This window comes from Euwallacea fornicatus, chromosome 20 (genome assembly GCF_040115645.1).
Source record: "Euwallacea fornicatus isolate EFF26 chromosome 20, ASM4011564v1, whole genome shotgun sequence".
In the NCBI taxonomy this organism is placed as follows: Eukaryota; Metazoa; Arthropoda; class Insecta; order Coleoptera; family Curculionidae; genus Euwallacea; species Euwallacea fornicatus.
In genome coordinates, this window is record NC_089560.1 from 1,803,976 (window position 1) to 1,817,218 (window position 13,243).

Consider the following 13,243-nt stretch of genomic DNA (forward strand, 5'->3'; position numbering starts at 1 on the left):
TCGAGAACTAGGAAGGTAAACCTCCCACTACTCCCTAAAAAATTTTATTTCTAGCTAAAGTTAATTTTGGTTAGTCAAAGAGATTGATAATTCCCAACTTTCTATCGAAGGCAGCTCCGTTTAGTCAAAAGGCTGAAGTGGTTCACCATAAATTATAAAGTCAGGTTTGCTTACGTTGGTGCAAGTTAATTGTTATTAGTGAAGTTTTCACTTAAGCAAAGTTCGGAGAAGTAAAATATTTAGATAATTATCAGCTCCCTCCTAAGGTCGTCTTTGGTTAATAAAAAGTCCTGAGAAACGTCAGTAAATTGATAGCAAGTATTTTCCTTCTTAATAACCTCGGTAGTATTTCTAAAACTCCGTGGAAAATTGGTCACTTAAACCTCTAAGAGACCGTGATTGCGTAATTTTGCCCAAAACCTTCCGACCATTCGTCTATTTGAAAGATGGAACTCTCAATCAAGAAGTGTAGCGAAGTGAAGATGAAGGCGACCTGCCGGTAAAAACAATGGTAGGGGTGGATTGATGAACATGGTCGGGAAATCACTTTTGAGCAAGATCGTAATGCGACTGGTAACTCATCATCTGCAGAACCAGGAGCTGTCGTAAGGATTATCATCTGTGGCTGACATGGCAAGAGGTTGAAGAATCGCACATCGCTTGGTGATTATGAAGACTTGTACGCTCCATCTGTATCAGCTGATGATATACCTTCTTACGCTTTACACCTTTCTAAGACAAAAAACCAGCTTTCTATGGCCAGGGTTCACGGGGGTTCAAGTTTACACGCACCTTCTCATCTAAACCACTTTCGAACTCCGTGATCAATCAACATTGCAACAACGGAGGAGTCATATCATCTAGTTCATTCACAATCAAACAATGTAAAATAAATATTTCGGTACTTGACCTGGCTGTGAGCTGACCGATAATATGAATGGTTCTTGAGAGCGGAGGTTCTGTTCTCGTGAGAAGAATAATTTACGAGTAGGACAAAATGAAAAACTAATGTCTCTTTGGTTGAAAAGGGGAATATGTGCTTCAATTTCATTCCCAATGACATTTCGGAGGTGTGACTCACAAGCGATAGATCATTATCATTTCGGTCCAAACAGCGACACCGTGGCGTAATTGTATATGCAGATTAGAGGATGCCAGACACACGGCAATGTGTGTCGAAGTCTGGCTTAGTTATATTGTTAGATTAGTTCCGCAGGGGTGAATGGGACGCAACTTTTCGCACCCCTGTCATTGGAAATGCGTAAAGTCGATGACCTTTTCGCTACTCAGTATAAACCCTTCAAGAATTTTTGTGCAACAAAAGCTCCATGGGTGTTGCGGGTATCAATCAGTGAAACAAACATAATTCGGAACCGGAGAAGCTAAATCCATCTATCATAGTTGAAGGTAAGTCAACTATTAATAATTGTATTTATGACGAGACCGCATCATTGCCCCCATTTCTTCAGATGACGGACCGTCAGCGTTCGTTCGGTATGAGTCAGAGCATTATCGCACCCGACTAGCCCTGGTAAAATTATTACTAATCCGCTTACCGTTTTTCGCTCTGCCATTTTTTGGATCGTTCATGGAGAAATTAGCTTCCCAGATAATAAAAATAAAACGATTAACTCCCGAGAGGATTAAAAGGAGCATGGTGAGCCCATTGCAATGTACAAAAAAAATTCGCAATTTTTGATTTTTTTTTGCCTGTTGTAGAGAGAGAAAGAAGATTGAGGTCTTACCAAAAAAAAAAAAAACGGCAGGGAAGGTGTGAAGCCAAATTAACAAAGCCTCTCGCCTGGGTGCATCTGCACATACGCCTGGTTGTGTGCGTAACGCGTGTCCGGTAAAATGACACTCTACCCTCCCCTGGTTCTAAATCAAAATTTTAGGGGAGCTCAGTTGACAAGGGGTGGCCCCTGCCACTGCATTTGATATTTATACAATCACAAGAATTGCAAAAATATGCCTTAACATTAACGGATGACACGTAGTTTGTAGCCATCGCTTTAAACAAAGAGCTCCTCAACACTGGCTTCCATTTAGTCTGATGAGAGGGAAATATAATTGCGTTTGCCGATTATTAAACCGTTTTGTTAATTCGATAACGCCCTCAAGTTTTGAATTATTGAGAAAACATGACGAGGGTTTTTTGGATTCGTATCTAATTCGAGGCGACGGTGCTGCATCATTTCTTGTCGACAACGGTATTAACTAATGGAATTGTCGGTTTTGGGGAATGTTAATTTATTACTTTTCTTTGATACTCTGGCAGTTAATGTAAATGCAAATTCATTTTCTAGGGTTGGTTTTAAGGCAATGCTTTGAAGCTACATGTAATGAGCACGCCCCTTCTCTTTGAGCATTAACCTGAAATCGCATATTGAAATATGCGATACTAAAAGTTTAAATTTTAACTCTGGTTTGCATCACTGGTGACAGGATTCTCATCGCGAGAGCTTCTCAGTCCGCATAGTACTACTTCCAGATACCTCCTGTCCAAACCCGATATCTCCAGACTTGGACTTTCAGAATTTGTTAGAGATGACCAGTTCAATTGCTTCTAGATACCTCCTTTCGACACACGCAAGACTTTCCCATTAAAGCACTTTTGCACGGGTAGTGAACCACGGTCGTCAACCACGCTTTCGTGGGTATGAAAGTATCAAATGATCACTACTGAGTCCGGCAAAAAACATCTAACACGTTAAAGAAGGTTTATTTCTTATAATGTTCAAGATATTTTAATATTTCGGAGTCGCTCATGCGTAGTAAACCATTGGTGTCGATTACTGTTCCATGATTGAGCTAGGCAAAAAATATCCAACAAGTTTGATGCCTGAATTCACGATCGTGGCGTTTTTCGTTTGGATTCTTCTTTCACAAATGGACTGCTCACACGAGGCGTACCCCACGAAAGCGTGGTTCGCGGTCGTGCTTCACTACCCGTGTAAACACGCCTTTAGTGCGGGTAAGCCGTGATCCTACCGGAAGACCGAAAATAATTTTGTAGATGTGTTTTCATTATGAAATTGTTCTCTTGAACGCGCAATCCTTTTCCCAATCAATCAAAATTTTTACGTTTACAAGATCCCTATATTGGGCGTCCTAATCTTGAATTGTATAATTATAACAGACTATGGCCTTTTTACAAGGACCTTTTTTTAAGTTTTAAAGCCAATTTCGATGACCCTATAGCTAATTTTCCAAATGGATAACCCATAGCCATTTTGTAGGGTCAATGCCAAGTTTTGACTAAGTGTGGCAAGTGAAACTTAGTGCACTTGACAACGATTACTAGACATCGACTATTGAGACGTTCAATGACTCCTGAAAAATGAAGAAAAAGTACAAAAACCCTTCTGTTGTTCCACTTTCTTATATGACCAATGCAAGTAGAAACCGATAAATCACAATCTAGTTAAACAGGGTGACATCCAGAAAAGAACCGGTTTAAGTTTATACGTTTCAGCAACGGTTCACTTGCCGCACGCTTGTATTGTTGCCGGTGACAGATTTGTAGGTAGAGGGCGATTTGTTCTATTTACGAACTGAATGGATCCTTGTTTGCTTTGTATTTATGCGAATTTACGTCTATTGACATGTGAGGTATAGGTTTTCATCCCGAACACGAGGGTCCGGAGGAACGGTTTTTACCCATTAAAGACCACGTCTCTAGCAGCGACATCTATTATTTCACAACTCAATAGAAAAACGTTAATTGGCAGAGCAGAAGCTTTTAATTAAAAATAAATGGCAAGAAGTGGGCACCGTGTTCGGCCGGCCGAAAGGGCAGTAAGGCGTGAACCCTTTTTTACCTCGTACCTAGCCATTGTTCCCTTGTCCAGTGGCCCAAAAAGAGAAGGATGAATTATAACGCAGAACGAACGCCGGGCTTGGAAGTCAGGTAATTACTTTGCAGACAATACAATCAATTAATTATTTGTGACGCTTACCGCACCAGGTCGCCCAGCATGAAAACTGGCACCATATTCCTGAAACTGGATATCAAGCTTTTCACTTTCACATCTCGCCACCTTTAGAATCCCCAGTAAAATTTCACAAACTTCACTTCCAAATTCAAAACTGCCATTTGCATTTACGTGCTTTGGAAGACGATTAAGTGCAGCAGACGTTTTTGTTTGGAATAAGAGCTAAAATTGTTTTGTCAGGAATAAGATCCCGACTGAAGGCCTCAGTTCAGAAGCCGATAAACCTGTGAAAGGAAGGAAAGGACAAACAACAGGACTTCCCTGGTAGGAGACATCTATTAATATCACTTTGTTCCATTTAATTTCGATCAGTGACTTGCCGAAGTATAATTACGGCAGTTCCAAATTGATTGGCTCAACTCTTATCCAGGGGCAAATAAGCGCCAGGATCCTCTCAGCCGTTTAGGAGAAACGCAGAGTATTAACTCTCATAATCAAATTCTTGCTGTTAATGCGACTTAGAGAGTAATGATACTGGTAAAGTTGCTGAACTAATAAATTTTGCGAAAATTGACATAATATGTACCAACAATCGATTAGGGAGAAGACCTGTATCAGAAACTTCTGTGTGTGTGAAAATGCTGCACCTCTCAAGGGGCTCATTTTCTTCTCTTGCTCTAAAATATTTGCTTTCAGCTATTTCAGACGCTTTATCTTTGCCTATTGCCAAGACCCACAACATATCTCCATTTTCTGATTGAAGCTATGCCAGGAGTGGCCTTCTGGAGGAACGCTCAGAAATTTTTTCATTCTTCCAGAGGCCACACTTGCTGTCAAACATCTTATCCTGTCATGTTTGCCGGCCCACGAGAATATTTCCTGGAAATATGCATTATTCCAGGCTCACAAGATCTGAAGACTCCGCTTTTTTTGAAGAAACAATGGAGATTTCTGGTTGCGAAAGCATTGGCGAATGTTGGATTGTGATGGTATCCATGACCCCGATCAACGTTTCAGATATAACTGAATTTTCTGGAAAGTTATAGAGTGCGTATTGGAAATCCACCACCTCCATCACAATTAATTTTCCTGCGAGCGAATTGTCGACAGAACTACGCTTCGCGTCGTTCGATCATCTATAATCAGCGTGCAGTAAAGTATCACTTTCCGCACTTATCAGATAATTAACTATTATGGCACACTGTGAGAAGCCATGGTATCGAGTGAGCTCACGTTAGGTGGCAGCAAAAAGGTTGGTCTCTGATATGTAGCATTAGAGTGGCTGAGATTCCATATTGCCCTCATTCAACGGGGGCATTTGCATCTCACACCAATGAAACTAAGAGACAGCTGCGTTATAGAAGCTTTAGATCAGAAAGCGGATAGAACTGATGAGTAAAAAAAAATTTAATATTACACAAGAAGGGCTGAGTTATTAGTGTTTCCTTAATTTTGATGTTAATCAGCTGTTGATTGGTGAAATGTTGAAATAGAGTCTGGAGATTGATCGGATTCTAGAAGTTTAGGGGAAACTTGTGCGTAATAGTGAAAAAAAATATATTTCGGACACGCTTTCGAAAAAATCTAAAAGACGTTTCAAAAAGAATACTCTGTATTTTGCAAGTGTTTGTGAGGCAAATAGCGCAACGAGCAAGCTCGCACCCCAATTTATGACTCTCCTGATAGATTTGGACCAAACGCTAATACACGTCAATTTTGATTTATTGGGGAGCATCTATTTCGCCAAAAACTACATTATACAGGGTGACTCACAAAGAACGTACTACGTCATACTTCTATCTTTTAATTGGAAATACCACAGATTTACGCATCTGGTTTGGGTTGGAGCCCAATTTTTCGCCTCTTCCGATGGTTGCAGTAATTTAGGTATGGCACATCTTCAACTATACTTCTACATAGAGCAATTTATGTAGAAGAAAACTGATATATATTTTTTTAAATCTTCGAATCGAGTCGCCGATATGCGAAAGTACAACACTAATCGCTGTAAGTTCTTTCGCAGCTGTAAAATGGGATCAATAATTATTTAAAATTGTTAAGAAATTGTCAATAAATTGCTGTGTTTTATGCCGAATTCGCTCTTGGTATCATTCAATTTTCGTCACTATCTCTCATTTGGAGCATTGGCAATAATACAAAAAGGCCATATACGTCTCGCAGGCAACGGACTGCTTAGTGGATGAAATTAAAGCCGGAATAAAATGGAAGGTGATTTATTATTCCTTTATTTGCTCAATACACTGTTTATAAGTGACGGGGTATTTTTCGTTATTTATTCGTTCGACAAAACAATTTCTTAGCGAGCTTTCATTGAACGGAAAACTTCTAGGAGGTGTTCCCTCGATGCGCGTATTTATCAAACGGATTTATTTCGTTACACTCGATCGTCGTTTCTCTTTTGCCAAAAATTTATAATGGCCCTTAGAAAAGTAATTTCACTTTATGACTTGGGAAAATAAATAACGTCTAGGAAGTTTGATGGGAAAGCTAAACCAGCAGACCAAAGCAGGTTAGACTAAAATTTAAAACTCTTCAACTAGCATAAATTTCTGCTTTATAGATTATTTAAAGGGTTGCGAGCCCGTACTCGTTGCTTGACATTCATTTATCTTTTTGTTTATCATTACTTAAAAATAATCGAGCTTGAAAAATGGCGAAAAACTGAATCTGAATTTTACCTAACCGATGAATATTTGATGATTCATGGCAGTTTAATTCGAACTCGAACCGCCCAATATAAGCCAAAACAAAGTTGCTAATGTGGAGCGCCTGTTGTAAGTATTAAGATCACTTTATTAGCCTCGTCGCTAATCGATAAAAATATTATTTTAACCCGGAACTGCATTAACATAAATCTTGAAGGGGGATCATTGTGTACACTCATGTGCGTACCCCCTCATGTTTTCACGAAGAATAGGTGAGTAATTAAAGTGCCATTCTTCTGCACGTGGTTCGATAAGCACTCACTCGTGCGAACATTATCGTGTGTGGGAGCCATAGTGCAACCATTTCTATATATAAATCCGGAACAGGCAGTAAATGAAGCAAAAGCTCTACTTTACGAAGTAAAGAATTCAAATAAAGGCTAAAGCCAGTCAAATAAAATAATCGTGGCCTTTACAAAAATCAGATAGTTCTGATTGATGACGCTGCTATCTCGACGATGTCCGGCATATGACGTCGGCATATTGAGACTTCCTTCCTGACCGCCAGATCGCCATAATGCGACTTAATGGCCTCGGCCATGTGCACCCCCCTCTCATCAATTCATTTTGGTAATTTTATTGATTCTATGAGGTAATAAAAGGTTAATGACATTATTTCTTTTATTGCTCCTATAAATTTGGCTTAGTGACTTAATCGATGGAGTCGTTTCTGTCTCTATCGACCTGGTCAAAAGCAAACAAGAAATATCGTTCCATGTTCCCTCATGTTGTTCGTGTATCCGCATTTTTATGCAGGATAGTGCACTTGGACAAAGGTTTATTGGCGGTCACTCCTGATGTCTTTGCCTGGCCCGGGCCATGATTTTATATTGAGGCCGTTCCGCCCATATGGCACACATACACAATTTCGCCGGTTCTACCTCGAAATTATTCATAAAGTTTTATAGAAAACGGCACTTTGTTTGTTGATTCTAGACGTATTGTTAGCTTAAAGACCTGTTTCTTATTGATACAACTGCTTTATGCTATATACGTATGCAGATTTTACATTATGGGAAACACCCGTGTAACCTACTTCCACGATTTGATAGCGGTACATAAATATTTTGAAATAGTGACATCCCGTAAACTTCCCTGTTGTTATAATCCGGTTATGCACACAATGTTAGTTGGGTTTAATTGGAGTGGATCTGTTGACAGCTATTTTACTGCAAATCTTCCCCAAGAGAGTACACCATTGAATGTTTCAATAAATCAAATTAACTGCCCTTTTATCAAATTGAGGAGGGCAAAAGCTCGTACTTTTTATCGTCATATTTGGTCCATCTCTATACGAATGCAGAAGTATCGCCATCCCCAAAGCACACAGTCACAAATTATTATTGTACCTTTCATGGTCAACTGCATGATCGTTGTCCAGCTCTCTCTTTGAAAGAGGCTTTATAAAACGCACTTCTATCGGCAACAATTTACCTTCATCGTTGCTTGTATTTTCAACAGTAGTTCAATGGCGAAGAAATTAGTCATCACGACATGTCACACGGACAAATATTTGTAGGTGAACAGATCTTCCCATTACAGTGAATCGATGCTGTTGAATTGGAGAAGGTCAATTGCATTTAATTCAATCAAATTTCCTTACCGCCCTTTGTCATCGACAATTCCCTACGATTCCTGCTACTTCCACCAAATACGGTTTTTTCAAGTTTAGGAATATCCTGAGATTCGAGCGTTCAAAAATAATAGCAACTATCTTACTCGCAAGTACTGCCTTACAATTCGTTAAGAAATAGCCCGAACAGCAGGAAGATACCAAATTCGAATCAGTGTCCACCCAAATCCACTAACCAATAATCTATTATACGGCAAACCCGCAAGAAGGCTGAAAAAAACTATACCAACTGACCTACCAAGAATGACCTGAGAGCCATTCTAAAACTATATCTCAAGCAAGAAGGCCACAGGCCGGTTATTGAATCGTTTTGTGTTTTTCATCTGTATCAGACATAAAATCTTCTAAATGCCAACTTTAAGAGGCAGATTGTAGATGATATAATACAGAATTAAAATAATAATAAAAAAAGTACTACCTGTATAAAATTGTATGTTATAGTAGAAAATATATTAGTAAAAGCATGTAATAAAACGCTGGATAACAAAGGCGGTGTAATGAACTCTTAGATCAACGTGGGAAAAGAAGAGTCGAAATCAAATTAATATTTTATGGAAAAAGGAGAAAACTTCTAAGAACCTTGAAACTCTTCCCTCACCGGCAATTCTGCGGTGCGTTTGGAAGCAAACAATAGAGAGTTGGTGAAAGCGTTCGGTCCATGGAAATATAGGAAGTCTTCTGGGCCTGCAAGTAAAGTGGAAAATTTTAAAAGCCGCAGCCAACGCAATTGGTCTTCGATTTCCAAGCATGAAAATAGAAATCCATTTAAAAGTAAATGAGTAGCTCGTGTGAACGTACCCACTCTTTGTAGTAAAATATGCCTTGTTGGCTTCAGAGTGTAAACCTTGAGATCTGTGTGTACCTAAAAAACGTATTAATTTTTTCAAGAAGTCGCCAAATATTCCACCTGCGTAAAGGCGTTTTTTCGAGCTTTTTGAAGGCCTCCTATTCAATTTCTTCGTGAATATTGATAAAACAACAAAATAAACAATATACATAATAGAAATATTTTTTTAATTCATAAAAAGTTTTCTTTCCAGAATTTCCCAATGAGCGTTTCGTTGCAAATGAAGAATGTTTCTGAAATTTGAAAGATACGAGATTTTCTTTGCAAACTTTCTAGTGGATTTAGATTTGTTGCAGAAACAAGTGATAGAAGACCTTTCTGTCTGTCTCATGATCATTTTTCATGGCTTTGTTGTGGTTTTGTTCTCTGAAAACAGACAATCATTAGAAACTAATATCGCATCTAAATATGATACACATTTACAGCGTTGACATTCTTTCTTTGGAGGTCGATTGCTGGTACATTTGAATGCAAGACACTAGTACCGCAAATGCGGCTTAATATTTTTCCACAACATGAAAACCAGTTGCTAAAATTAACATAAAAAATTCAGGGCCCTCAGATCCAAAAAGGCACATTTGAGATTTCCCCATCAGACATAAATACCATTCACAATAGCCAAAGCATTTTGGCTATTATTCAAATTTGGAAATATTGACCTGGTTCAAACGCCCAAGATATGCCATTAAGGTCCTATAGGGTGTTTCCCTTAACATACGATGCAAATTAAGGAGATAGTTCTTGGGTCAAAATTTAAAAAAATGTTTTTGAGAACACACGTTCGAAGTTACGTAATATCCGAAATACTGGATGTCAAAAAATCGACATCGATGTTTTGAGAAAAGCACCGCAAATATTTAGAAAAACACTAGATTCGTGTATTTTAATAGGTGGCAGTAATTTAAAGCTAGTTTTGTAGATTTCGGAGCAATAATTTCATCTATTTAAAATTTTCGAGTTTGAGTAATCTGTTCAGAGATGTGCAAGAGTTTAGATTTAAATTTTAATCTCGAAAACGAAATAAGAAAAAATCAAGGGGCAGGAAAGTTGAAATTTCAGTAGCTCTATCCAAGATAATTATGAAAATTGCAAAAATCTTATATTTTTTTCGTAAACTTTCGACAAATCACCGGCAGTTGTCGATACAACTGGGTTTTCGTTGCTACCGATACAGTATGGGATCAAAGATTACTACGTGAATATTTTTCAAAAATAAATCATATTATCATAGTTACACTTCCCATTCCTTGAAATAAATACTTCAATCGTCCTAACCAATACATTTTTATTGTAACATTTGCGGCTGAAAACGGTGCAAACTAGACATATAGGGGGTGCCCTATTATCCCTTCGCTCACTCATATCCATATTTCACTTTTATGTGCCCTGTTTATGCTTTTTCACTGATTCAGTGCTGTCACATTGAAGGGCTCTAGTTTTTATTGCCGGCAAATGGGGTGTTTATAGAAACAACTCTTAGGATCTATCACAAGATTTCATTTTTCCCCCCGGATATTCGAGTATTTCGTGTGGCCAAATAAATGTAAATTAGATGGAAAAAAGAGTGTATAGGCCCCCATGATCTCGTATCTGCACTGATTGTATGAAAAGGTAAAGAAAGGGACAATGGAATTGTAGAGCCCTTTCAGACAGCTGCAGGTACGTAGGTTAATCAAACTAATTTAAGAACTATTAGCTCCTGCCCGTATATCTAAAGCAAACAGGGACGTAGATTATAGGGGTGCCGGGATAATTCTCCTCATTTAACTCTACCTATATTGGATGGCCTCAGGCCGAAACTTTGAAATGGCTCTTCAAACTTCTTTAAAAGGTTCGCTTTAAAAAATTGATTGATACCTTAACCTATATCAATTTGTAAGCAATAAAAGCGATTCTCTCCTGAAACTTTCGAATAATATCGCAGTTAAAATAAAATACGACCGCTCCGAAATAAAACGCGAAATCTTTATAGACTGTAGATGCACATAACCTTATTATATGGCAGAAAAATGAAGATCTTTTATCCCTGTTCCTATAGCCAATTGCTCTTGGGTAAAGTAAACGTAATAGACTCGGCGAGAATTGATAGCAGAACTAAAGGTGAAAAGCGGTTCTGATCCCGCTTTAAACTCTTCGAGAGATTGGATTCGTGCCTGGGAATTTAGATTTCACACTATACTTGGAAGGTGCAAAAGAACGTCCTCCATTCTTCAAATAGGAAAGTAATTTGTTGAGTTGACTTGGAATCAAGTCGAGCTTCCCGTACAGAGTATCAAGTCGAAGGCTTCCAAGGTCGAATACTTGAACAATCGAGACGAGTAAAAATTTAAAAACAATTGTGGGAATAGACAATTATTAGTCAGTACCAAAATTAGGAAATGCTTTAAACAAATCTGGACATTTCAAGTCAAGTTTCACTTATTCAACAAAACACTTGGAAAGGAAACTTGAAGATGAAGAAATGCTTGAGTCGAACTTAAGCTAATCTGGAGCGATCTGTAGTTCGACCCGTTAAATTCAGGTCAGTTCGGGTTACTTCGATTCCTTAAGAATTTCATTGTTTGCAATAAGAAAACGCAAGAGACACGGAAGTTTCTAAGTTCGATAGCAAAGGGAAATTCCGGAATATGAACGAGCGAGTGAAACACCGCAAAAATCTTAGATCCCCTCCACCATAAAAAAAAATTACCTAAATGGTTTTTGTCACATAATTTCATCAATTATTCTTTGCAGTTGAGGCCGCGATGGTAATGAGTGCAGCAGCAAATTCCGGCACCCCCTTCCCGAACTTCCATGAAGATCAAACTGAAGAAAGCACCCCAGCAACCAAAGAAAACATTTTGTTTAACAACAATAACAATAATCAAGAAAAAATCCTTGAAGAGGATGCCCAAAGTGAAGACGCAAATTCCCGCTCGCCATCTCATTTAGTGATAAACTATGTAGACTTTTCCGAGGCAGAATCGGACGGAGATGAAGAGACTCGTCGCAAAGAAATCACGCGCCACATCGAATATCTGGATAAAGGTAAGTCCTTAATCCCTTCAATACCCTAAAGTGGGGGACGGAATAATAATTATGGGCTAATTACCCCTCGAGGGTACAATATAACCTTCGTCCAGGAAACAATTACCAGTGTCGTCACAAGACACTGGACACCGTAATGGCGGGCGGTCACTCGGGGTAATCAGTTTTCGCGAAAGATGAGGTGGACCCTCGTAAATTAAATTGTGTTTCGACGAGAGAGTGCTAGTTATTAGGGACAATGGCCGGCCACTTTATAGCCATTTATTATCCATGCACGCCGCTAGCGAAACGTATCGCTATCCTAGCGCAATTAGCAGGAGCTTGAAATATTAACGCCTCAACAAGTGATCGTTTATGTGTGGGATCAATTAAAAACTTCTTGCAAAGCACTAGCAGTAATAGTAGGTTTCTTAATCCACTTCAAAATGCAGATACCAAGAAAAATTAATTTGAGCATAACAGAGCAACGATGGGGTTGGAAAGAGATTAAGAATAAACGCAATTAGTGGAACACTAACGACTAATTTCGTAGACAATTCTATCGTGTTGTTCATGTAATTATGCACACTTTTAATGGGGGAGCATTGTAAAAGAGAAACGTTCATTTGAATAAAGATGGTGCAATAATCTCAATTAAAAATGTTCCAGCGTCGAAAACAATGGAGGACTCCGGGCGCCTTGCCGGAATTCAGCTGCCACGACTGAAATTGATAATTAATGTTGTGTTTATAATAGTCGAATTGAGGAATTAAAAAGTGTACCTCTTTTTCTAAGGGTTGCTAATTACCGCACGAAATTAAGGGGAGAATGGCTGGGGAGGCGAGATCGAAAACGCCCCGTGGTGTCTCTTCGCCGAAGTAGAGAAAAATCACGCGAGCTTGATGAAATAGTCAAATAATGGAAGGAAACATTGATACATTGGAAACGAGTTACATACAGTCGGAGATGATACCGGGGGTTGAAAAGATAAACATTATTCCACGAAATTGAAAGCTTTCATCGAGGTAGACTTTACAAATTAAAGCGTGTGCTGTACTATTCGAATCATTCGATTCAGAAACTGATGCGTGTACTT

At 38.7% G+C, this 13,243-nt stretch overlaps 1 protein-coding gene across 6 annotated transcripts in view; it reads left to right on the forward strand.

Moving 5' to 3' along the window:
* Positions 1 to 13,243, forward strand: part of zfh1 (Zn finger homeodomain 1) — a 286,194-nt gene that overhangs the window by 186,712 nt on the left and 86,239 nt on the right. For all 6 annotated transcript variants that reach the window (XM_066293879.1, XM_066293881.1, XM_066293877.1 and 3 more), the window contains one exon: positions 11,875 to 12,168. In XM_066293879.1, the coding sequence (XP_066149976.1) occupies positions 11,875 to 12,168 (294 nt within the window). The remainder of the gene's footprint in view (positions 1 to 11,874; positions 12,169 to 13,243) is intronic.